The sequence below is a fragment of the Bombus affinis genome, chromosome 15, assembly GCF_024516045.1.
Source record: "Bombus affinis isolate iyBomAffi1 chromosome 15, iyBomAffi1.2, whole genome shotgun sequence".
Taxonomy (NCBI): domain Eukaryota; kingdom Metazoa; phylum Arthropoda; class Insecta; order Hymenoptera; family Apidae; genus Bombus; species Bombus affinis.
Genome location: NC_066358.1, coordinates 6,470,004 through 6,494,226, shown reverse-complemented (window position 1 = coordinate 6,494,226; position 24,223 = coordinate 6,470,004). Strand labels below are relative to the sequence as shown.

Below are 24,223 nucleotides of genomic sequence, written 5' to 3'. Positions count from 1 at the left end.
CATTGATATTCATAATGAATATTTTATGTACAATTTTTGAAACATCCTGCATACATATATACATACATTTCTTTAACTATTAGTGGCATATGGTATTAAGTTTGTATGTTTTCTTTCCATTTTATCATTTACAGCAATATTATTTTTTACTAACAACTTTTAACAACTTTTACGATGAATGTGGCCAGTAACAAGCCTAATCACTTTTAACGATAATAATTGAAATATTACATTCTTCCTTTGCCTTTCATAATATTTAAATATTTCATGGATCTGAATAAATCAAAAATGGACGGTTGATGCCATTTAGATAAAATTCGCATTGCTATGTCGATGCAATCTCCTGTGAACAGAACGTTTCCAAGTTCAAAATTAAAGTACTGTAAATTTGAGATGGCCAAAAAGTCTGATTCCAAACTTCCGGTATCAAAAATTAGCGATTTCAATATTTCAGAGCCAACAATTTCTACATTCAAAAGCACAATAAAAGGAAAGCTTGACCCTTAAATTTCTATGTTAAGAAATTCAGATTTTAAGATTTAATGTTACAAAGCTCTAGCTGAAAAATTTCAATAAGAAGAAAAAATTCAACTATAAAAATTTCAGGATTACAAATTATCTTATACCTGTCGCATTTGTTGGATAAATTTTTCTGGAGAGCGTAAACGGTTTTTCAACTTCTTTGAAAATCCGTTCGTTGATCCTCGTGATATTCAAGCTCGTTCCTTTTATTAGACTAGTAGTAAGCGCATCCAGGAAAATAGCCCAGCGAGGTTTAAAGTAATCCGAGACAATTCCTGACCACTGTTTGTTCGCGTAATCTCTAATCTCTCCTCGTGGTCCCCACAGAGTAATCTGATTCCTCGCGTTGTACTCATACAATTTCGACTCGGCATCGTCAGTAGCCAGATTTTTCGCCATTTCTAGCCATGTTCCCAATAAAAAGTCTTCACTGGATGCTAAGATGGCTTCGAGGTCATCGAACAGTTCCAATAGACGATCAGCTTGCAATCTACATGTATGATCAATCATAATTTTAGGATGAATCAAAAATATTTTCGGGCTAGAGATCTTTATGCAAATTTATACCTTTTTAAGTAAATTAGTTCTTTAACATTTTTTATGAATATTTTATAGATCCCCAAAGCTGTTTTACCTTAGATAGCTTACATGTGTATTTCTGCATATTATGCAAATTTTATTTTTACACCTTTAAATAACGCATAAACGCATAAAAATCCTTAATCTAATAATTAATAATATTGAAATGATACGAAAATTATATGATAATATATCTCTTTGAAATTTGATGAATTATGGAATTGCTAGAATTTATCTAATATCTATTGTAGGTAGGTGTCATGTACTATCTGTTGTAGGTAACAGAACTTTCAACCTATGATCTACCGTAGATAATACAACGTTTAATCTACTCGGTAATCTCAAATCCAGAACTTACTTGAATGTTGTCACATCCTTTTGATTAAACGATTCGACTAAAGCAGAGTAAATTTTATCCGCTTTTAGTTGAAGAGCTTGTCTAGTTATATCAACCACGTCGTGTCGGTAGAGGGTGCTGTTTTGTCTTCCATGCCTCGCTTGGAGGAATATGTACCAAGTAGAATAGAACTTCTCCGGATCATACCAAGTCTGTGCAATGTCCCATATTATACATATTTAATAAATAATTGAAAAGACTAGATCATTTTTATAATAGTTAACACAACGTTGGCTCTTAATGGATTGATTGAACATTATATTAATTTTCTAACCGGTTCTGGTTATTAGATAAACTTTTATCGAAATTGTATACATGAAATAATGATTGCCTTTATGTTAGCAGAACTTTGTTCTCTTTTAAATTACGATAGCTGCAGCTTTGGAACAGTATAGGGAAAAATCTGGTAGAACTTCAAAGAGAATGGTAATTAAGCTCACCAGTCGAGCGAGATTCAAACTCGGTCGCCTGGTAATCACGTATTTCCCTCTAATTTTCGAAATACCTCGGAAATTGTATACAGTACTACCCAAATTCTTCCATGCTGCAACCGCGTACTCATTCCATGCTCCATATCTTCGACTAGCATAATCTTCAAACCTGAAACAGTGAATGTTACAATTTATGAATACGTAATTTTGTATGCAATTATTTTTCTAATGGAAAAGTTAATAGATATTTGTCCACCAATTATCCAAGTTGACAGGTTCTTGACGATAAGCCATCTCGTTCATCAACTCGTAAATAACATAATTTTGATTTATGCCCTCTGGTGTCAGACCTGTCCCGATCATTGTACTTCCTTCCATGTTTCTTCCTTCGAAAACTCGCTAAAAAACAATCGGTAATCACACAACAAAATTATCTCATTGTTAGTTAATCGTGATTGAATTTCTTAAATGAAAAATTCAAATTTAGATAATTAAAGAACTATCACAAATTAATTTTGGAAAGTTAAGACTGAAGGAATCTTCCACTCTTTTCAAATGTTAAATACCTTTTAATGTTGTTTTACTATATAATTTGAATCTTCTTTTTACACGTGTTGAGGTTATGTAAGGTGGTAAAAGGCAGCGCCATTTTGTGAACGAACATTCAGAACATGGCGCACGTGCACCAGTGATGAAATTTGAGAGTAGAAGATTGTAGAGAGTACATTTTTGTAGAAAACTTACGCGATTAATAATTTGAGCAGAACCAAACATTCCAAGAGTCCCACCAAAATTGTGCAACATGCACCAAATAAATGGCTGGCCATAATAGGATTTTAATTTACCGTATAGCGGGAATTGTTCTGATTGAAGGTCCAATACTATCAGTCTTCCCTAAATTAAAAACCGAGGATCACAAAGAAGATAAGTATTGTATGAGCTTTTAAAACATTCATTCAAATGTCTGTTTTAAGCATATTCACCAGTGGGACTGAGGTTAAGAAAGTCTTTATTCTCGGCTCTGTCCAGAACAAAGCATCATGAACAAAGAGCCATCCTTGCATTAACCTTGAAAAATAATTTCACTTTTGTGTATCAGAAAATAGTTTCAAATTTCGTTATGATACTACTTTGTATTTTCTGCAAATTATCCCATAAAGAAGATTATTAATGTAATATATATCTACACATGCTACTGATTAAAAGTTTGGAATTATTATGTCTTCCAAAGATTTCAAACATTTTACAAAATTTCGACTCAGATTCTTGGCAGCTTAACATCTGCAGAATTAATTTCCAATTAATAACTAGGAGAAATAAAATATCAGTGAAATGAAGCAACCTATTTCAAATTTTCCATCGAAGCTGTAAATTACCAATTATTATTATTGGATTAATAAATGATTACATTAATAAACTGTTAACAGATTATTAATATACGTTAATATACGTTAGTATATAATATTAATCTGATATATCGTGATACCATATCGCTTGTGGATCGACACTCAGCATAGTTTGAAAAATCGAATGTCCTACGTTCCTCAAAAATTTCAGTTCGCTGGTGGGGGGTTCGTTTTCATTGAAAGTATCGCAATTATATATGTGATCGGTTCCAAATTCCTTGATATACTGGAAACCACGAACACAGAGGTGGAAATATCCTTTGGGAGAATTTTAGATTTCACCTACCGTTCTCAAAAATTGATCTCCAATTTTATGAAACAGGGGATCTGTAGGTTCCAAAAGATAAGGGCTGAAAATAGATTTATATCTTCATTCAGAAATAGTGATGTATAGCATAAAAGTAAGAAATGATAATCTTGACAATGTTTAAATGCTTATCATTTTCTCTAAATAATAACAATCCGTTATCTCTGAACGATAAAGCTGCAAGTAAGCAAGATTTAATCGGTGATACAGATTGAGTAATGTATCAATACATCTTATCATTGATTAATTAATATTATGTACATTTAGATCCAAAATATCACAAAGCAAATATTCATTGTTTCTTAACTATTTCATTATCAAAATTTCGTTTGCTTAGAAGAAAGAAAAGATGACAGTTTATCGCAATTTTTTATTACGATCTGAAAAATTAAAAGTCAAGTAAATGGTACCAATAATTGTAAAATTCAATAATACGATGATAGATATGTAACGTAAGATTCAATAAATGTAGAGTTGAAGTGATGTCAGAGGGATAAGAAATTTTTTTTCTTACCAACAATATTTGTCCGAAAACGAATTCCATGTCGCACTTTTCGTTACGTTGGCTTCTGGAAATAGTCTGGGGAAAGCTCTAGGTACGTGCCCAGTAAAAGCAGGAAGAACAGGGATTATTCCTAATTCCCTCATCCTTTGAAGGATTTTGTGCTGCAGTTGGAGCGATCTTTCGTGCCAGCTTGAGGTTAGAGGACCACCAAAACCTCGAATGTTACCCATTCTAGACCTAATTAAAGGATTAGAATGAAAATTGCATGGAAGAACAACTAACCAGTCGTTTAAAAAATTGCGATAGATCAGTTTCTCACATTTATTAGTTCTCTTTTGACTTGTAGGATTCCTAAATGAAGTAGCATGTTTTGGGTAATTAGGAGGCAATTTGAAACTAATTTCGAAGATTGGAGACATTGAAATCTCTTTTTTACTACAATTTTTAAATCAATTTTTTAATACAAAAATTAAGTTTCAATAAGAAGAATTAGGAGGTAATTCTAAAACATTAAGATGTTAAGTCTTCTCCATTTTTCTGCTAATTTTAAATTTTAATAGATTTAGCACAGTTGATCTCGGCCCATATTTTTTTTACAGAATCAAGTTTCAGACAAAAATAATGAACTAATTTCCAATTTTCCCATTTTTTTAAGCTTTAGACGATGGTTGAGTGGAGAACCAAGTTTCAGATAGCCAAAAAATGATTGAAAACTTAATAATTTCCATGATTGAAGAAATTGTATAGTAACCATGAAACTTTGGACCTATTGATTGTACTAAGTCAAGGTAAACGGATAAAGTGTCTCCTCAACGATTCGTCAAATAGATAATCCTTCCAAAATACCAGAAAGTTATCGATAATTCTACAATGTTTTTTGTTCCGAGGAAATCAACAGTTAAATACAAACAGTTTCATAATTAGAGCAGATTTTCTAAGAGAGATAAAGAAACAGATAAAGAAATGTTTCATCGATATACTGCAGATGTTGATGGATTTATAGAAAATCTCAAAATTCAGAAACTATAAAAATATGAAATATGCAAAATTATTCATTATAATAATAGCTATAGGTTCCATTAAAACCGAAATAATAAACTTTATGAATGAAATAGGCTGCCATTCAACTTTCATATCTTTAGGTATGTTCACAAAGATATAAATTTGCATAAATACCCGCTGTCTATCTATAAATGAGCACCTGCAGAATTCATTATATATTATACTTCAGAAGTATACTTGGAATTATGTTACGAATGTCAGGATTCCACCACGATTATTGTAACGGAAAGCATTGTAAGGGTTACCAAGGCAAAAATGCTGGCCCGGCAAAGTGCTCATTAATCTCGTCTGAAGTGAAATTCAATTGGAGGTATACTCTCTGCCAGATTGCCTCTTGCCCGTTAAAAGCAAGAGCCAAATTGATTCCATTAAGGGCCATCCAGTCGATGTTTCTTTCCCACTGATCCCATTGCCACCATGCGAAAGTGTAACCCAGAGTGCATACGTTCTGATAGTACCTAAACCTGTGCAATTCATGGATTAAGTAGCATAGGAATGAAACAAATATTTATTAGAGAACTTAAAGACTAGACTAGACGAGAAGGACTAGATAAATCAATTTTTGTCAATTTTCGAATTTTCATATTACATTTAGCGTGACATAGTCGAAACAAGAGCAATCTGTTAGGATCCAAATTGAATATAATTTAATGAGTAATTTTAATTTTAATAGTGACATTCAGATGTTCTTAAAATGTGCATTACGTATAATACTTGATCCGTTCTAACTAAATCTAATAACATGTAAATAATTCTACCAAGCCTAATTCAAGAATTAAATAGTGTCGAAGAGAAAGACAGATGAAGATTACACAGGAGCAAATGGATTTGACAAATGCATTTTTGTCGATGTTCGCTATATATTTTGTCTGGAAACCAAATTGCAACATAATTTGGTAATATAGGTTTCATTGACGTTGCAGTGAATTCAGCAATTGCTGCTTCATACAAAATATGACTTATCATATTCTTCCCTTGCGGTTTACGAGTGGTTTCATCTTCTTTGCTTGAAACTTCGTACCTATCATTGGACGTGACTTTTACTCGAACATCTGGTAAAGTCTGAGGAAGTTCAATCTGATTCCCCTCCCATGAAATGTGAACGTTGCAATAAGTCTTCAGGTAGTAATGCAAGCCCCAAGCTACAGCCACGCCGGAACTGCCAAAGATCTCCACTTGATCCAAGGAGTTTTTCTTGATCTGGCAATTAAGTTGAATTTGCGGTTGCGCAATAAGTAAACTACTGATTTTTATGTATGTATGGAAATTTTGAAGGCACAAAGGTACGAAAGAATTGCAATTCTTTGCTCTTTCGAATACTTATAGTAGAGCAAACTATTCATAACTCTGGAATTACCATTATTATATTAATTCCATATTATATAGTCTGTATATCTGGATAATAGATATATATATATATGTATCTATACCAATAAGACCATACCGTGTCAAGTGCAAGGTCGAGGTCTTTATCAAACTTGACAGCGTAGGTTGGAAGCTTGCGGACACAAATATCTATTCATATCTAGTGCTGTGAATAATTATAAATCAAAATCAGTATTTCGCATTATTTCTCCAATATTTCCAAGAAAACACTGCTCGTGCCTGGATACGTTACGTGAACTCGTTTTTGTAAAGGCAAATTGAACGCTATAGGGTATCAGGAGATCTTACATGGCGAATTATTGCCCTTCTGTAACTGAGATAGACGACAAAAAGGTAATTTTTCAATAAGACCATGCCCCTACTCAAGAAGGCAGCCGCTACAAAAATGTGGTTTCAAAATTTTGAAATAGGATTATTACCATAGTCATCGTTCAATCCTGATCTAAATCCGATCAAGTATGTAAATCCTGCGGGGGATTCTAGCAAAAAAGTTTACGATCAGAAGAAGGTACCTATAGAAAATATCGTTGAACGTAAAAAAAAAGAATAAAACCCGGGTAGGTGGATATTCAAAACGAAACTTTAACCGGTTAACTGCGTTTGACGAGTATACTCGTCGTCACTTGTGTTTACCTACGCACTGCACGACCTAATACCACGAGAGATTTCTAAAATCAAATTCCGCAGTTAATTGGTTAAAAAAATTATTGGATAGCGTACCTAACACTATGAATAACAAAAGCAATCAGAAATAAAGAAAAATGCGCTAAATATTGGACGAGAAGGTAATGAAATTCACAGAGAGTTTATGTTCTGTTCACAGCCGAAAACACAAGTTTAAAAGAAAAAGTTTAATTTCTTCCAGAGTTCGAAAGAAGAAAATTTTCGTTTGTTGTATCCTCAGTTTCGGTTTGTATCGTAACATGAAATTATACGAACGATCCTGTCAACTATTGTTTCGATATTGTGAAAAATCTAGAAACAGAATTGAATTTACAATTATTCACGGCACTGTGCTTATCTGTATAGAATTATAACGTGATATACGAGTTACCAAGAAGGTATCTAGTCCAGTAGGACCAAGATCAGGATTCACCACCATTAGGAATTTTGCAGCACGTTCGCGTCCCAATAATCTTTCAGCGACACCTCTGGCAGCCTCAGCCTGCACTTCCGGTGAAGTCCGAGGCTTAATGTGACCCAAAGTGTTCTGAAACGCTGTTCAAATTTCCATTTTTTAATCTTTTTATATTATAATTATATTTAACATATTATATGACGATCATGGGAATAGGATAATGAAGAAAAATTCTGCTTACCGTCTGGCTTTGGATCGCGACAGAAAACTGTCAAAGATCCGGAAAGAAAAACGATGGACGCGAGTAACGAATGGATCAACATGATGCATGAACGTGTCGTGTCTGGAAGACTGAAACTATTGAAAGAGATGGTACTTGTGAACGTATTACTATTTATAGTCTCCCTACTCTTCTACCATTTCTCTTTATCTAACATGTCCTCCGATTACCATTTATCTACTATGCAATTACTCTCGCGACCATACGCCATTCGTCTCGGAGTCTTCGTTCGTATCACTCGCGAAATAAGATTTCAGCTGATCTACAAACTGTTACAAGATATTTCTACTTGGAAGATATAAGCATGAAAAATTGTATACACTTTTTAAAAACAAAGAAGAGCAACGAAGAAAGTAAATGAAAAAATGTTCATCTAGTTGTTTCAAAGGTGATGGTGTTTTGTGAAATTCGTGAACGTTAACTGCTGTTCCTTTAAATCTTCAGCTTTTTAGTATGTATTGTATTGTCTTTAATAGGAAGTTAATTTACATCTCTGTATTAATTTCATATAATATTATATATCATTTCTTGCTAAAATAGTTAATTCTTCTTCAAGGTAAAATCACAAGTAAAATCATTTTCAAACTTAGCTTGGGTTTCATAAAAAAAAGAAAGTAATGAACATGGACTTTGTATAACAATCGAAACTTTATTTAGCATAACGATTTTTAAACATTATCTCTGAAGTGCCCTAAAATACATGAATTGAGAAACACCGATGCAAACCAGTGCCACTTATTTTAGGACACCTAACATACATATACAATGTATAACAATTATATAGATTTGAATTGACAAGAATCGATCGTACAAATGGCGCATTTGTATTGTCTTGAAGTCTTTCGAATCTTCTAGAAATTACTCGATTGAATCGTTCGCCTGAAAATACTATATTCCATAATTGTTCATCGAACATGAACGTACATATATCGGTATCTTTTTTAACGCACGAACTTTATCTATCTTGAAATAGAAAGGCCATCGAAAGCGAATTAGTTTTCAATATATTTCTTATCTATCTAGGATTTTCTGCTTCCCGATGATTCAATTCTACCGACGAATCATTGGATCGATGAATGAACACCTCGTCGCCGATCTTCACTCTTCCAGTAACGTACAGTCCACAATATATCCCCATAACTGGCGCCTTGCCCTCCAGCGAGATTCGTTCTGGGTCAGTTGGCTCCCTGAAACTGGAGAAGATTAGAAATTGATTGAATAAAGGCGAATCTCTGACGTACAGTGGCTCACGAAAGTTATTTGTACACTTATGGACACTTTCAATCAACGTATTAGACATGTTACGTGAAACATTTTGCAATTTCAAAATGTTTTATATGACACACACACAATATACAGAAAAAACCAATTATATGTACAAAGACTTTTGTCAACCAGTGTAGTTGCGAGTTCTTGGTTTATCCATGTGCTCGATGAAGATAGTGTATCTCGTCGTACGATTTCAAAGTCTTCAACGGCTCCTCCTTGTCCATCACACCGTTTTCTGGATTCACGCCCACTAGTTTGCACCTGAAATATGAATTGCATTATTCAAGTAATCCGTAACTTGAATTCTACATTTCGGGAAACAGTGGATAAATGTTACACTTAAAATTTTTAAGATGTTAAGAATCTTATGGATCGTACATCGTAAGCAGAGTATATTAGCGTTATATGTGTTAACTATTAATGCAAAGTATACATATTTCTTCGCGTAAGAATCTTTGAAGAATCTTCGCCTAGAAACATAGCAGAAACTCGCTGTTATAGCGTTCTAAATGAATTATTCACGGAATATGTAATTTTGAAATGTCCTGTTCGTTTATTTTATAAATTTACTCGTCGTCGTTCTAAATATTTGTTTTAAATTGTAATATTTTGATGATATCAGGGATACATAAAATTAATCACTTAAGAAGGCATGATAATTAAAATATGTTTACTTTACCGTGAGCACGGTTTGACGTTCCTAATCACGACACGTTCGCCAATTTTAATCCATTCCCATTCATCTTCCTCGAATGGTTGTTGCGTAGAGACCAAAATATTTGGACGGAATTGTAGAGTAGACACTGGTGTCTCCAATTTCTCGTTCAGTTGTTCAACGGAGCTTGTGGTCATTAACATATAACTGGCTAGGTCACTGAACAGCCCCTAGAAAACATCCCTTCGATCGGCAAAATATATGAATTTCCCGCTTAAAGGAAGACAAAAATTGAGATAATTACGGTGTCTTCGCTTCTAAGTGTCCGGTATACTTGAGTGAATTTTTTCCACGGATCGACGAAAACGTTTCTTCTATCCATCATCGTGTACCCCAATCGAAGACCAGAAGTCGTTCCAGTCAGGAATCTTCAAAGAAACGTGAGTCTTATTAATGAAAATCAATATGAATTAATTGCAAATCAATATCAATAATGAAGATTAATAAAAATTTAGAAATCCAACAATTTAATTTTTTAAATTTCCAAGTGCATCAGATGTGACAGCTCCGATATATTTCATCTGTATCAATGTCGAAGCCAAGTCAGAATTAATTTATCCGACTAAAAATCAATAGGACACATTTATCATGGAGAAATAGGGGAAAATAAGATTTATCGAGAAATTTCTGTGCGAGTTCATATTTTTGAAGATATCGTTTCATCTTCCGAGTATTGCAGAAAGCATTCTATTTTGATAATATTTTATGTTGTATTTAGTAATATTTATATTTCTTCGTATTAAGCGCAACAATTTCACGTTTTCAAAATTTCCTAAAAGTGCGTAAAAATTCATAGCCTATTTACGAAGTAGAAAGGGAAGAGATGCAAATACGAACCTCGATAGCCATTCGGCGGGTTCCGTGCCACAATCGATACACTTCACTGGCTCTCCCCACCACATTTTGCACTGCACGGCTTCAGACGCGTCCTTCAAGTTCTTTGGAACCTCGAAGATCACGCTGGGCATCCCTACAGCCTCCAACTTCACCTTGTTCTCATCCACCGTCGATAAACTCACTAGGATCAAGGTTGGGTATTGTCTTCCGGTTTGGAAGCGTCCAGTTTCCTCGTTGTACACTAGAAACATTCTGATGAACAGCAGGGGATTCATCTTTGGTTCCTTTGGGAAGGGGTCTGTAGGATTTAGTTATATGTCGTTGTTGTTAGTTATATGTATTGTAATACAATGTTCTTGTATAGTGAAGCTAATTTATTGCAGTGCAGTGAAATTTCTGTACAGTGAATATAAATGATGTTTCAGTGGAAGTACATGATTGAATTTTATAATTTTATTAGAACGGAACTGAAAGAGTTGGAAATGTTAATAGAATATTGTGAAGGGAGTTTGAAGATGTTTGATGACGTTTTATTGAAGAAACAAGTATAAATGTTAATAATATAATGAAAATAATGCGTGCTTCCTTGTTTTTTAATATTTTCATAGTATAGGTGTTAAAGGCTCTGTGGGATAATCACTGGAGAACGTGAATTAGGATGAGTTTTATGACTGAAGAATGATCCTAATACTGGACATTATTTTTTTACAAAAGCTTTGACATATTTATCCGACAGTGGAATTGCTATAATAGAATTAATTCTCAATAAATGACAAACAAATTTTCTACGCAAAAAATTCATCGTTTATCAAAACCAAAATGCACTTAAGCAAATATAAGAACTAAAAAACCTAAAGAAGCTAAGAAAAAATCTAATATAATGCAGCGTAACTAATCTGAAACACGATAAATAACATTTTTACTATATCCATGAATATATCATGTTTAATATTAAGACCAAAAAACCAAGGTACATGAAACCGTTAAAAAAATTACTAACAAATAAAATTTTCCCTAGAATTGAAGATCATATCTAGGTGAACTATCATATAAAGTTTGCTTACCTATCTCTGAGGGTGAACTTTCCTGCATCGTCCAATTTCATTCCATATTCGGTGAAGTCACATTCCCTTACATTCTTTCCACGTCCAGACTTCAATGGATACATATATAGTTCTTGAATCTGGCCAACCTTCTCCCATTTTGGATCTGGTAATTCGGCAATCGTATCGTCTTTTGGACATTCCTCATCGTTTGGACGTTCCTCATCGTTCGGATATTCCTTATCGTTTGGAGATTGTTTGTCGTTTCTTTCCTCTTTTTCCTCCACATTTACATCTTCTTCGCCAGTTACTTCGTTCTTGTTATTTATGTTGCTCTCGCTATTAACATTCGCGTTCACTTTGTCTGGCTCTTTTGAATCATTTGTTCGAGACCGCTTCCGTTTTTCATGAGAAGTTTTCCTTATAGTCCAAACAGCAGCCGCGAAGATGACCACGAAACTGCACGTTATCGCTATGGTTGAGCGCCAGTACTAGAAAAAGATACGACCTTGTTAAAATGGAACAGGGTCTAATGGGATGGCTGCTAAAAAGTACTCGTGGAAACGTTAAAAACGTTTCTAACGAAGCTCTGCATTTTGATAAGAAAAAAATTTTTTTTTGGAGGGTGTTTTTAATAGAGGAAAAATAATAGTTTAAATTTAGTTGTAATACTTTTGGATAAAATGTTCTAAAATTTGGAATAGACATTTTTTGAAGCCTAGAAATTTTGATTTGGAGTTGTTTTGTATAATTTAAAATGTTGACTTATATTTTGGTCAAAATCCTTTCTTGCATAATTTCTCATAGAATAGAAATAATAATTGAAATGTAATTAGAGCGATAAAAATTTGTCGGAGGTTTGGATGTTTGAATTTTGATTGAAATGAAATGAAATTGACTTGAAATTCAAGTTCAATTGAAACTATGCTAAAGAAATTCCAGGATTCTTAATCCATTTCATTATTTATCAAGTTTATGAAATTCCATTATTATATCTTAGCTCGTCGTAATAATTAAAATTGAATCACGTCATATGAAACATATAAATTTCTAGATTTTTAACTCGCTTCCATATTCCTAAAGTCCATTAATTCGTTTCAGTAAAAAATCCATTTTCTTGTTATTTGTTGTTTCTTGTCTACGAACATAATATTTTTTTACGATTCTGCCATTGCGCCTTAGTCACTGTTTTATGTTAAGTTTATCTAAAGACCTATTGTGACAAGAAGAGCATCAGTAATTTTCCTCGACGAGATTAGATAAGCATCGACTAATCGTCAATCTCTCTCGAATCACTTTACAGTCGACTTATATAGCAAGTTATATCCAAAATTCACGTAGCTGTTAGAGTCACGCGGCCGTTTAAGAACAATGCTCGTCATCCGAAAAGTCGAAGCTGCGTCGAACACGTGCAGTAACAATCGAGCATAATGCCATTGTTTCCTAATCGAATTCCTGCTACAAAGAGGCTTAGCGCGGTGTGTTTGCTCATAGTTTTTGATCGTTCCATCTACTAACATTCTCGAAGATATCGTTGAAAATTCATCTATTTTACTCACTTTCAAACATTGCTTTCATCAGATATCGAAACACAATTATCAGTTCAAACAACGCCATACTCGCAATCAATCGAAAAGATCAATTCTTTTAATTCAGCTCGTTCCATGGCCTTGGTATCGTATCCAAATTCTCTAACTTGGTCTGCATCACGGGTACCACTCACTCGCTGTATTCTCCTCAATGTGAGAACAAATCCAATGTTAATCAGCGAAAATCTTTATCAGAGTTGCTACGTTAACACGTTGTTAGTAGTAAGTGTCTGTGGAATCGATTTTATAATTTTCCGATACTTTTTGGAAAACATCGACTCGCGTCTCAAATGAAAAACATCTGCGTCGCGTAATCCACGCGCAGTGCATAATCTCATTCGAATGCAAATGCCATTTTAATCGATGGAAATTTATTATCTTTTATATTAACATGTTATACGTTGTGAAATGTGTTTTGTTATGTTCGTATAAAATATGTCAACGTTTATGAAAAGTGTTGATTCGCGTCTTCTCTCATCGTTTAATGAAAAACTGAAATATGTATCGCGCAAGCAACTCGTTGCATTCCTGTTTATTTGAAGATAAATTCGACTTTAATCAACGAGAACCTTATTACAGTTTCTACATTAACGCATTGTGTGGTGCGAAAGAAATTTATACGATTCTCAAGCATTTTTGGAGAATGCTCTGATGCTCGCGTCGATTCTCACGAACAATGTGTTCATATGGAATAAAGAAAGGTGTTTTATCGTGACAAATACATACCGGGTGTTCTTGCATGATCCTCGCAGTTCTGGCACTCGTGCAAACCGTCGTTTCGGGCTCACAGCCGTATTTTCTTCATTCCGGAGTATCCGTGCTGTGTCGCTGCTGATTGTATTATGCAATGGCCCGGCTGCCTGTGCCCCTTCTCCACTTCTTATCGGCGCAGGTCTATGGTGTCGCCGATTGTGCGCTGTGAACGCGTCAGTCGTTGACCAGGAAGCGTTAAATGCGATTTGCTCGTGACGAACGTCCTCCTTTATCCTTCTTTTTCTTTTTTACCGCAGTTTATGAGTCGACTGATAACTTTTTCCATGGGATGGAACAACCGCGCTGAAATCAAGAGACAACAAATTTTAGCTATGCCTATTCCACCATGTTAAGTCGAAGGGGCGTGTCTACAACTTTCGCTTAACACTAGGTTTACGGGACCCGTCAATTTCACGGATTTCGAACTTCGAAATGAAATATCTGAAAAACCATAGCACCAATTTTAACCATTTTGCATCGTAGATTAATCATTTCATCTAAAGAATTTATACACAAAATTACTTTTTCCTAGGCTTTCTAATTTTTTGAAATCTGTATGTAGTATGCCTATCTCTACTAAAGTATATATCTATCTCCACTAAAGAAAAGACTTTTTATTTATTAATAATTTATTTGAAGCCTAATATTGTTCCGTTCACACTTAATTCGAATAAATCGATTTTTTACAGAAAAATGCGTATTTTCGTTTACCCGTCAATTTGACGGGTGCTCGTAGAGATAGGTATATAGGAAATGCCCGTAAACCTAGCGTTAAATATCGCAATAGGTACTCCACATTGGATATTCTATATATTTGTATATGTTATGTGGCTTTTGGAGATATTTGAAAGCTTACATTTTCCAAAAGCGTTCTGACGACGACTAATGTTAGGTTATATTTAGGTTAGGATTAGCATGTCATTAGTGTTACAAATGTCCATTCGAATTTAGATTTTTATGAATACGAGAAATAGAATTTCAATAGAGATTTATTTTGCTCGTTGAATATCGTAACGCGTTGCCGTATTTTGGATATTTTATATACTGTATTTTTGCATTTGCTAATTAGCTAAATATATATAAAAATCCATAGTCCAATGACGATACAACATCGATATTAATACATCGAATAGTAACGACGCGACCATTTGTTATGAATTGCAATAATGCTAAATCACCCCGATAATTATATCGCGAAACTTAGAAAAGCTTGTCTTACATATCTACGTGATATATTATGTATTCTCATTTATCTATATCTAATATGTATGCAGATTTTATGCTAAATTTTGAAATAGAAATTACATAGCAAAATGGAAAGTGGAACCTCGGTTGTCCGAAATCCGTTTAACCGAAGTTCCGTATTATCCGAACTACTTTAATTTTTGCCATAACTTCCTTTCTCCTTTTTCTTCTTCCGAAATATTAACACAAAGAGTACGAAAGTGCAAACACAGTCCGGTAATGTGAAAGCAGTCGATCGAACTTTGAATCGATTAAACAATTAATTAAACCTAAACGCACGTACAATATGACGTTATCAAAATGTTTTCTATTATCTTATTATGCGATTTACGAATACTGATAAATCTGATCTAAATCTAATCCGAGATAGCCGCATCATTTCGAATAATCGAGGTTCCACTGTAGTTTTTATGTGAAAAATTTATAAGAAATTCACAATATAATTAACGATAAGAAAATAATTGGTACTTGTATTTGCTAATATGCTTATTTTCTAATTTCGCTTTATTTTAATTGATCCTATACTTGGTATAATTTGATATGCGTTATGTAAGTATTCCACGTCAGGAACTGTTAATATAGAAACTTCACGAAGCTTCAGTTTCGAGATATGTGGACTAATACAGAAATTACGATAATGATACTAATTTGAAGATAAAGATACACGAACGTGCCATCAGTTTTCTCTGAATAATATACACATTGGATATGTTCTTTCTATCACGGCCATAAACAAGTATGATACGAGTGAGGTTATGATAAGGGTTAGCATATTTCATTTAACCTTCGCCTTGTCAGTAATTCTAGGCAGGAATGTAAATTGAAGCGATTAAATAAAATCTCGTTTCAATGATTATTAGCATCGTATTTACAGTTATTCGTTATCCATTCGCAGATATTAATATTATCGTCTAAAGCGACTAAAAAATCGATAACAAGTGAGAAGTTATAAAGTTGAGCAAAAAATCTTGAACAATTCTGCTAGAAATGTCTCATAGGAAACGTTTCATTAATAAAGAAAATAAATTTGGCGTGTTACATATCGGTGGACAAATAAAGTCTACCGCTGGACAAGTGGAAACAGGAGAAACACGATTTTTCTAGTTCGCCGATTCGTTTTGCAGCGAATCGATAAGGGGGGTTAACAACCCCAGACTCGGAATATAGTAATCTGGACAGCACTCGTTGCTCATCGTCGCTTCGTTTATTTTGTCCGCGCCCGTGCTGACGAACAATTTTTTAAATCCACACATAGCACCGAATTTCATGTCTGTCCCTATCCTGAAACAGAAAAGAGAACGATTTATATCAGGCGATTAAAGATCGAGTAAATGATTCATCGTGACGTTAGAAGCAACACAAATTTTCTTTGAAAAATTGTAAACGCTAGAACTAAGAAACATGGATTATACGAAAGTATATTTACGAGTCGCCGATGATTAAACATCTGCTTGGATCTTTCACGTTGCATATATTAAAAACATAATCTTTTAGATTTTCACTAGGCTTGGCAAATTCTAACGGCGTTCTTCCGCTCTGTCTGCTAATTAGATCGATCAAGGGACCAGAACCTGCAAATAAGGTAATCGTTGTAAACCCGTTATATTTGTTAATTAATTTGCTACTTATTTTTATACCTAATAGATTCCACTTTATTTAGTATTTTATTAAAAGGTGCGCGTGATGCAAATGGAATAACAAAATTACAATAAAATAATTAGAAATTAAAAGCAGTTAAAAACGTTCGATTCTAGATATTTATTTTAATATTTATAATGGAAAAAAGAAAAAGATAAATATGCAAATAATAGGAAAATTAAGTCAAACAACAACATTTGCATGCAAATACCTAAAATTTTCTTATTGCCATGATAAACGAGCCATTCCTCTCTACAACCGCACATATAAAGAACTTCTTTTCTATCCAAGCAAGAAATGGCTAATGCTAATCTTGTCCAATCACAAAGAGAACAGAAATCGACGATCACTGCTTTAATAGCTGGATCATCTTCGATAGCCTTTAGTCCCTCGTATCGTTTATGCTCTATGATCTGAGTTTTCTGCAAGTGAATTTTAAACATTAGCTTCCTGACTGTATTGTACAAAACATGTTCGTATATCCTATAAATACATAAAAATCCGATAGGCAGTGAGATATATTTTTCTAAATAATTCAAAGAAATGTTTATCTCGATCGTAGGCTTTGTTAATGTTACTCACTTCCTGTGGTACGAGTTTAAATCCATCGTCGATTAAAATTTGTCGGAATTGTGTCGTAGCAATCACGAAAGCTTCGCCCGTGAACTGAATCTTCTTCAGATACCAGCTAATGGTTTTCGCGGTGTTTATTATTTGTTTCTGTAAAATATTCGCTATGAAACGGAATGCGAGATACAACGGAACGGAAAATTCTAAAGGGGAAATAATTTATTCGAGAGTAGGAGTTTCGTTACATTTCTATTGTACAATTGTTTCGTATAACATGCGTGACATATCCAGAAAAAGTTTCTATAGGTATTCAAATATGTGCATACATACATAAATTGGTGTTATCTACAATACCCGCTCTCGATACTGAATGTATCTACTATATTCTCACGCATCTATTTTACCTACAAATCCGCATACTTCGTGTATGTATCTTCGATAAACGAATTTCTCCATGCACTGGCAAACGGAAATCGCCGTCGATAGCATCGAAAACAATACTCACCGGTTTGATATCTAATCCATATAAGTCCAGTCGCTTGCGTAATTCATCTATGGTTATGGTACTGTTGTTGCTTATTAGATACAGCTGCTTGCCTAGTTCCTGTAGTTTACGAAGCGCATGCGCCGAGCCAGGGACCGGTTTGTCAAGAAACCAAAGGACACCTAAGGACACACGTCAAGTTAGCATAATCGTCTGTGATTCACCATATTGGTAAACAGGTGGTTGTTAAATTCTCCGTTTCGGACTACTCGAATATTTTCATGGAAATGGTACTTAGCACCTTGTGTATGTTTGCGTATAGGGATGTATTTCTCGTGACAAGAATATACGTAGATACGTAATTTCCTATGATCACGACGATTAATACGAGACGTATTAATTTGAGCGCATTAGGACGCACAGTTTCTTTCGCAAAGCCAACAGAATTTAGGAATCGTTGTATTGTAACGAATCTTGTAAACGAAAAGTATTGGAAGAATTAGAAAAAGAAGTGTCGATGTAAAATACTTATGAGACGGATAAACAGTGGGAACTCGCCATCGCAATCTGATAAGACGACGTCAAATGAATCTAAAAACTGGCGCGTTTGCTCTATGCTCCCGTTTTCCAAGTTTATTGTGCCGGTTGCCATGGCGATTTCTTGGAGACTGGTAACTAGTTGTAACTGTGTATCACGCTAAGCTTAGAACTTCGCTGTAGACTGTGTCGAATGCTCGCTGGGACTCGACTGAGAAAACAATCTACTACCAGCAAGCCACCACCAAACCTAAATATGTAAAATAAATTTTCGTACCACACGTGACACCAGTACATAATACTCATAACATACACAGCTTTCTATATGTATTCTCAACGTTATTGTACATGTGGAAAATTTTTGAATAAAGCAAAGAAAAAAATATGTATGAATAACGACAAATCATGACTTCGTGTTGGTTTCCTAGATATGGTAAGTATAATCGACTAAGTAACGTATATAGTTCAAAATATCGAAACATGTATTTAACGTAATAAGAGCATAGGAAGGTCGTCCAGAAAATACTGCTAACACACTTTTTCCCTCGCATCATTCGAAAATTGATAATTGAATATCACGTATAAAACGAGCTGCGTCTTCGTCTTTTTCGCTTGCACTTGACGAGTCTATTTCGAATTTCTTTCTGATAGGTACGTTCCTACGTACTGATATCTACGTGGAAGAACGAAATTATGTATCGAATAGACGAACAAAATTACATGTGATAGTTAACGTTTCAATAATCGTTGCTTCGAATGATTAGTGCATTTAAATTAGTTGAAGATGACAGTAAATTAACGAAAGAAATCTTGATGTAATAATTTTTTAGATATAATTACAAGTTCTAGTCGATAAATTACAGAACGAAATTACCACATCGGAATATGGAAATCGAAGCAAAATATTATGCTTCACCAAAAGTAAATGGTGAAATTACACACACGTTAGATGTTGCAATACGATTTCAAATACTAAGAAATAGTGCAGTATGCACTACTGGAAGCGACGAATTTCTTCCACTTTGATATCATTTAACTAGCTGCATATCTATTTCAAATCTCAATTGCGACTTACAGGCTATAGTACTTAACAACAAAGAATGATGGAGAAACGAAATTTCGGCCTGTTAGCCTAAATAAAAGTACTAAGAATAAAATATTATTAAATTATTGCAAAGGTTTAATGTAAATAAAAGGTCTTCTATTGTTAATTTACTGTCATTTCTCAGTATTTTAAATGTATTTATTATTTATAATAATGATTATTAAAATATTAACTGTCGATTTAACTTTTATAACTTTATTTAAATACTATGACCTTTAAATACGGATTTATCTTGTTTTTCAATTGTTATTGATCCGAGTTATCGTCTAGTTTACGTTCTTGACCGTTGCTCAACAGTCAAAAGACGCGAATTCGCAAATTCAATATGACCATGACACATGTTACCTAATCATAGTCACAAAGGTACTAAGATTTATTAATATATTCCAGTTAGAGATAATGTGAAGCTCGATATTTATCTTAAAGCAATGAATTTTTTCGTGTTAAATTATTCACGTACTGACGTAAACAAAGTGCAGTGTCGTTCGTTGTAAAGGAGAAGATTCTTCCATCTTTAAATCTATGGTGATTTGGGTGATTTGAATTCGTCATGGTGCTTGGTCCAACTTCCAAAGTCTAAAGAAAATCTAGAGATTTTCCAATTCGCATTGTCAGTTTAAACGTGTGATAGAACAACGACATTAAATATTTAAACACAAAATTTTGTATGCTTATGTCAATACATGAATGGAACTAGGTGAACTTCTATAAGTACATTCCATAGTTTCATATGGCTTCTATATGTACGCATACTTTCTGGTTGTCATCATATATGTATTTTTTGCTTTGTTTGTATGAACTTTTATAAAACATTAATTATATATCCTTATTACTAATCTTTCAAGGTAATTGTATAAATGTTGCTAAATTAAAAAATTTATTTAGTCTTGGACAAATACTAGAAAATCTTTCGAGGGACAGAATTTAAGCATCTCGTTTTATTATCGCTAACTGTAAAGAAAACGAACGAAATTGAAAGGTAAGTAAATTTATGTACTTGAATAGAAGGAGAAACACCCACAAGAGGAGAATTGGAATAACAATGGAACACGTTTGGGTTAATAGAATTTCAATTTATTAAGTTTTTTTCCCTAGCCGTCGGTGTCTTGATTCTCATTTACAAAGGTATTATATGACTGTAGTGGTATTTTTACTAATAAATCGACGATGGTAGCAATCAATTCAATAACCGTAATCATAATAATAAGAAGAATAATCATAAGAATTACAATAATAATAATTAATATATTAATTCGAAATCGTATCTTATAATCGTCGTCTTTGTCATTGCTTGACATGTTGTTAATGATTAGATGTTTATCGCTCGATGACGAGCCGCGCTCGACTCGAAAAGCCAAAACTAAAGACAGGAAGAATGGATCGAAACAAAGGTAGAGATAGATACGATGCAGAGAAGAGAAAAAACATTTTACATATTCACAACGATGAAATATGATATCTGTCAACATAAAATTGTGTATAATCATAACCTGACTAGAAAACCAACTTCCTTGCGCTCTTAACACGGCGTTACCGTACAATAATTCGTAGGCGAGGGCGGATCCATTCGATGGTGGGGAGAAATGGCGGGAAACGCTGGCGTGTTCAAAATGATAATAAGATTTATTGGCTATAACTGATTAAATTTAATTACTCTGTATAATCGGGACTGTATCGCGTTATTAGCGATTCAGCGATGGTATAACGGTAGAAATTGAAAATTTAAGTTACCATTCCCTCCAGCCTTTGTCATCACGAAACTGGATCCGTCCCTATTTCGTAGGCTATCAAGTTAAAGTTGTACACGTACATAGAAACATTCGTCGCACAACAAGCATGGGAACACGTGATGGACGTCGCCATGGAATATTTCCAACGATTTTGATAAGCTAATGCAGGTTGTTTCGTATTTCTTCGCCCTCATATTTCTTCTTTTGATTAAACGTGGCTTGGATGACCCACTAATCAAATTTTTATTAAACGATCTTTTGGAAATGAAAATGTTCAACGTTTAGACTGATACATAATGATTTTCGAGAGGATAAATGAATTTGGTAAACCATCGATAAGATAAAAAGAAAACAAAGCTGTGGTTATAGTAACTGCTTTTTATTTGTCCGGGCGACGCTCGAAACACGTTTTTTCTTTTTTTTTTTTTTCTTTTTCTTTTTACCATATAGCTTTCTAGATTCCAAGAATCCGAGATTTACACATAATGTTCGTTTACACTTCCTTTCTGCACCAAGCCTCAGTCCACGACCGACGTAAAACGTTCGAGATAATCGTTACACGCTGTTACAAGCGATTTCACGACCAACAGGAAACGAATCGGGCCCAAGAATCGTTGTTCCGTTAACCCTTGATCGTATTTTCTGTAATCCTTTATAGGTTTAATTTACAGTCGTTAAATGTTAGATTAACGCTATAATAATCGGGACTAAAGCTAGGCCCTGTACTAGCACAGGACCGTTTAATACGTCACCGAGGTCAACACTTTCGTTTAATATTAAGGTTATGTTATATACCGAACTATAAGTGAAATTTCATCTGAACTCTATGGTGAATTAAGTTTCATTTCTCTCTTTTAGGCTATGTATATATCGCGATAGGATTAAGTTTAGGCCTGAGTTAAGTCTTCGTTTACCTTTTTCGTTTCAAGTCTGAATGACAAACTTAGACTAAGTGTGGTGTCTTTAAGTTTGGGATTAAGTTGAGCTAGGAACTATGGTCTATAGAGGGCCAACAAGAATTTTCAGTCAGTCGATCACCTTGGACGACACGATCGGTTTCGCATTGGTCACAGCAGTCTCATGATTATACGTGGGTTAATCGTGAGCAATGGGTAGAAACGAATGTTCTTCAGTTCGGCCAGAGAACGTTTCGTCGAGGAGACTCGATACTGGCGACTGAAGGAAGAATAGGGGGAAGGAGGAGGAACAAGACAAGGAGGACAAGATAGGTAGAGATGATGAGCCTAATGTTAGTGACATGACTTCGTGAAGTCGGTAGAATGTCAGACATCTTTGAGACTATCGTCTTAAGATAAACCTCTCTGATCCTTTATACTCGTCTATAAACTTACATCGATCTAATCTATATTTCACACAGATTTCATCCACAACGATTCCTATAATTATTCCACCAAATGAAATATACATATGTAGATCAATCAATGGAGTATAAAGGATCGTGCCATTGTGACGTACACATTCACAATTCCATATAGCCAAGTAAAGCCAAAGTAACGTCAAAGTAACGTTCAGAAAGTAACAGAAATTATGTCCACCCGTAACACGTTTGTCTAAGTCGACTCGATGAAAACAGCGGGCTCGAATGTACGGCAGTCGAAGGGTGATCGGTACACACTGGAAGAACGAGGTTCTACGTTTCCCATTCGTATAGTTCGACTTCGTTTACCGACGTCATATCACCAGGTAGCGTACACCTATATGCAAAGGGCGGCGTAGGCGCAAGCTCTCGATTTCGTTCCCTTTCGATGCCTTATCGGTTCGATGCCTGTCTCTCGATCCGCGATCCACGATCTCGATCGATGTGTACGATGAAAAGAAATGTCAACTAAAATAACCAGACCCCATTCGATATCGCATTGTGCCCGTCTAAACGACAGCAACAAGATTTTTTTGTAGTAAATAGACGAGTTACAATGTTAGTTAGTAGAGAGCTCGTAGTTAATAATTAGAAACTTGACGTCCACTCGACGTGTCGGTCGCCTGTTTCCTGATCGGATGATCGAATGAACGAAGATGACGATGATAGTCCCGGCAGTGACAATTGCGCCAGCCACTAGCATGTGTATCGAGAAAGGTAACACTAGCAGCCGTTCGCTTGGCTCATCTGATTCGGTGTCGCGTGTGGTTGCACTCGACTGGCGCTCGGCAGCGCTGCGATCGCTCCAATGGCCGCGAAACGCCGCAATTATAAATCTGTGCGATTATACGAAAGGCAAAAGTTACAAAAAAAAAAAGAAGATGTTTCATTCTATAGAGAGAATACTTTGAAAGATGTGAAGTTTAAAAAAATGCTGCCTCGACGTAATCAGCTTCTTGTTTGAAACTTTTTTTGGCAAGTATCCAGGTGGACACTTCTAGTAAGTCACGTTTCACTTACTTTTACATAGGTTTTATACAGGCCACGGGAGGCGATGCAGATGCTACCGATCGCACACGACGAAATCGAACGAAATAGTGACGATGACGGTAACAATTAGTGCCAGTAGGTAGTAACGGTAGAGTAACATTCTACGTGTTAGCACAGATTAAAACTGGGACTAGGCTGGCTGTAGTTTAGATCCTCGTTAATTCTCCTTTAATTTAAAAGCGCTTACTAGTTAGTCGTTGTGTAGTTAGTTACTTCGGTAATAAGTAATTAGGCGTTAACTAACGATAGTCAGGAGTAACATGGTAAACTGTTATTAATAATTAGGTAACACTATAAAAGAAGTCCACTGGCTGATTTCTCTCGCTG

The 24,223-nt window shown here is 34.7% G+C and overlaps 3 protein-coding genes and 1 long non-coding RNA gene across 7 annotated transcripts; 1 reads left to right on the top strand and 3 right to left on the bottom strand.

Annotated features, from left to right (window-relative positions):
- Positions 1–2: 2 nt before the first annotated feature.
- LOC126924736 (alpha-N-acetylglucosaminidase) lies at positions 3–8,036 on the bottom strand. The gene is made up of 14 exons (XM_050739538.1): positions 7,915–8,036; positions 7,650–7,813; positions 6,231–6,409; positions 5,455–5,673; positions 4,157–4,384; positions 3,622–3,685; positions 3,416–3,561; positions 2,913–2,997; positions 2,674–2,823; positions 2,186–2,328; positions 1,939–2,098; positions 1,460–1,650; positions 627–1,012; positions 3–343 (listed from the first exon to the last, which is right to left on the bottom strand). The coding sequence occupies exons 1-14, from the start codon at positions 7,994–7,996 to the stop codon at positions 228–230; spliced, it is 2,313 nt and encodes a 770-aa protein (XP_050595495.1). The 5' UTR covers positions 7,997–8,036; the 3' UTR covers positions 3–227.
- On the top strand, positions 8,036–9,067 carry LOC126924756 (uncharacterized). Its single transcript, XR_007713648.1, has 2 exons — positions 8,036–8,404; positions 8,510–9,067. It is a non-coding gene; the product is annotated as an uncharacterized LOC126924756 (long non-coding RNA).
- On the bottom strand, positions 8,583–14,486 carry LOC126924739 (mitochondrial amidoxime-reducing component 1-like). 4 transcript variants are annotated; one of them, XM_050739544.1, is made up of 7 exons: positions 14,133–14,479; positions 11,839–12,308; positions 10,775–11,026; positions 10,182–10,305; positions 9,902–10,107; positions 9,412–9,483; positions 8,583–9,146 (listed from the first exon to the last, which is right to left on the bottom strand). In XM_050739544.1, exons 1-7 carry the CDS (start codon positions 14,145–14,147, stop codon positions 8,969–8,971), a joined length of 1,317 nt encoding a protein of 438 aa, XP_050595501.1. In that variant the 5' UTR covers positions 14,148–14,479; the 3' UTR covers positions 8,583–8,968. The 4 variants fall into 4 exon arrangements, with proteins under 4 accessions (XP_050595501.1, XP_050595502.1, XP_050595504.1 ...); XM_050739545.1 differs by having other exon boundaries at positions 8,583–9,140; positions 14,133–14,460; XM_050739547.1 differs by having other exon boundaries at positions 8,905–9,140; positions 9,333–9,483; positions 14,133–14,486.
- A 1,361-nt stretch (positions 14,487–15,847) lies between these two features.
- On the bottom strand, positions 15,848–18,868 carry LOC126924746 (uncharacterized). Its single transcript, XM_050739558.1, has 6 exons — positions 18,655–18,868; positions 18,118–18,278; positions 17,625–17,762; positions 17,254–17,464; positions 16,831–16,975; positions 15,848–16,685 (listed from the first exon to the last, which is right to left on the bottom strand). Exons 1-6 carry the CDS (start codon positions 18,746–18,748, stop codon positions 16,505–16,507), a joined length of 930 nt encoding a protein of 309 aa, XP_050595515.1. The 5' UTR covers positions 18,749–18,868; the 3' UTR covers positions 15,848–16,504.
- Between the last annotated feature and the right edge of the window lie 5,355 nt (positions 18,869–24,223).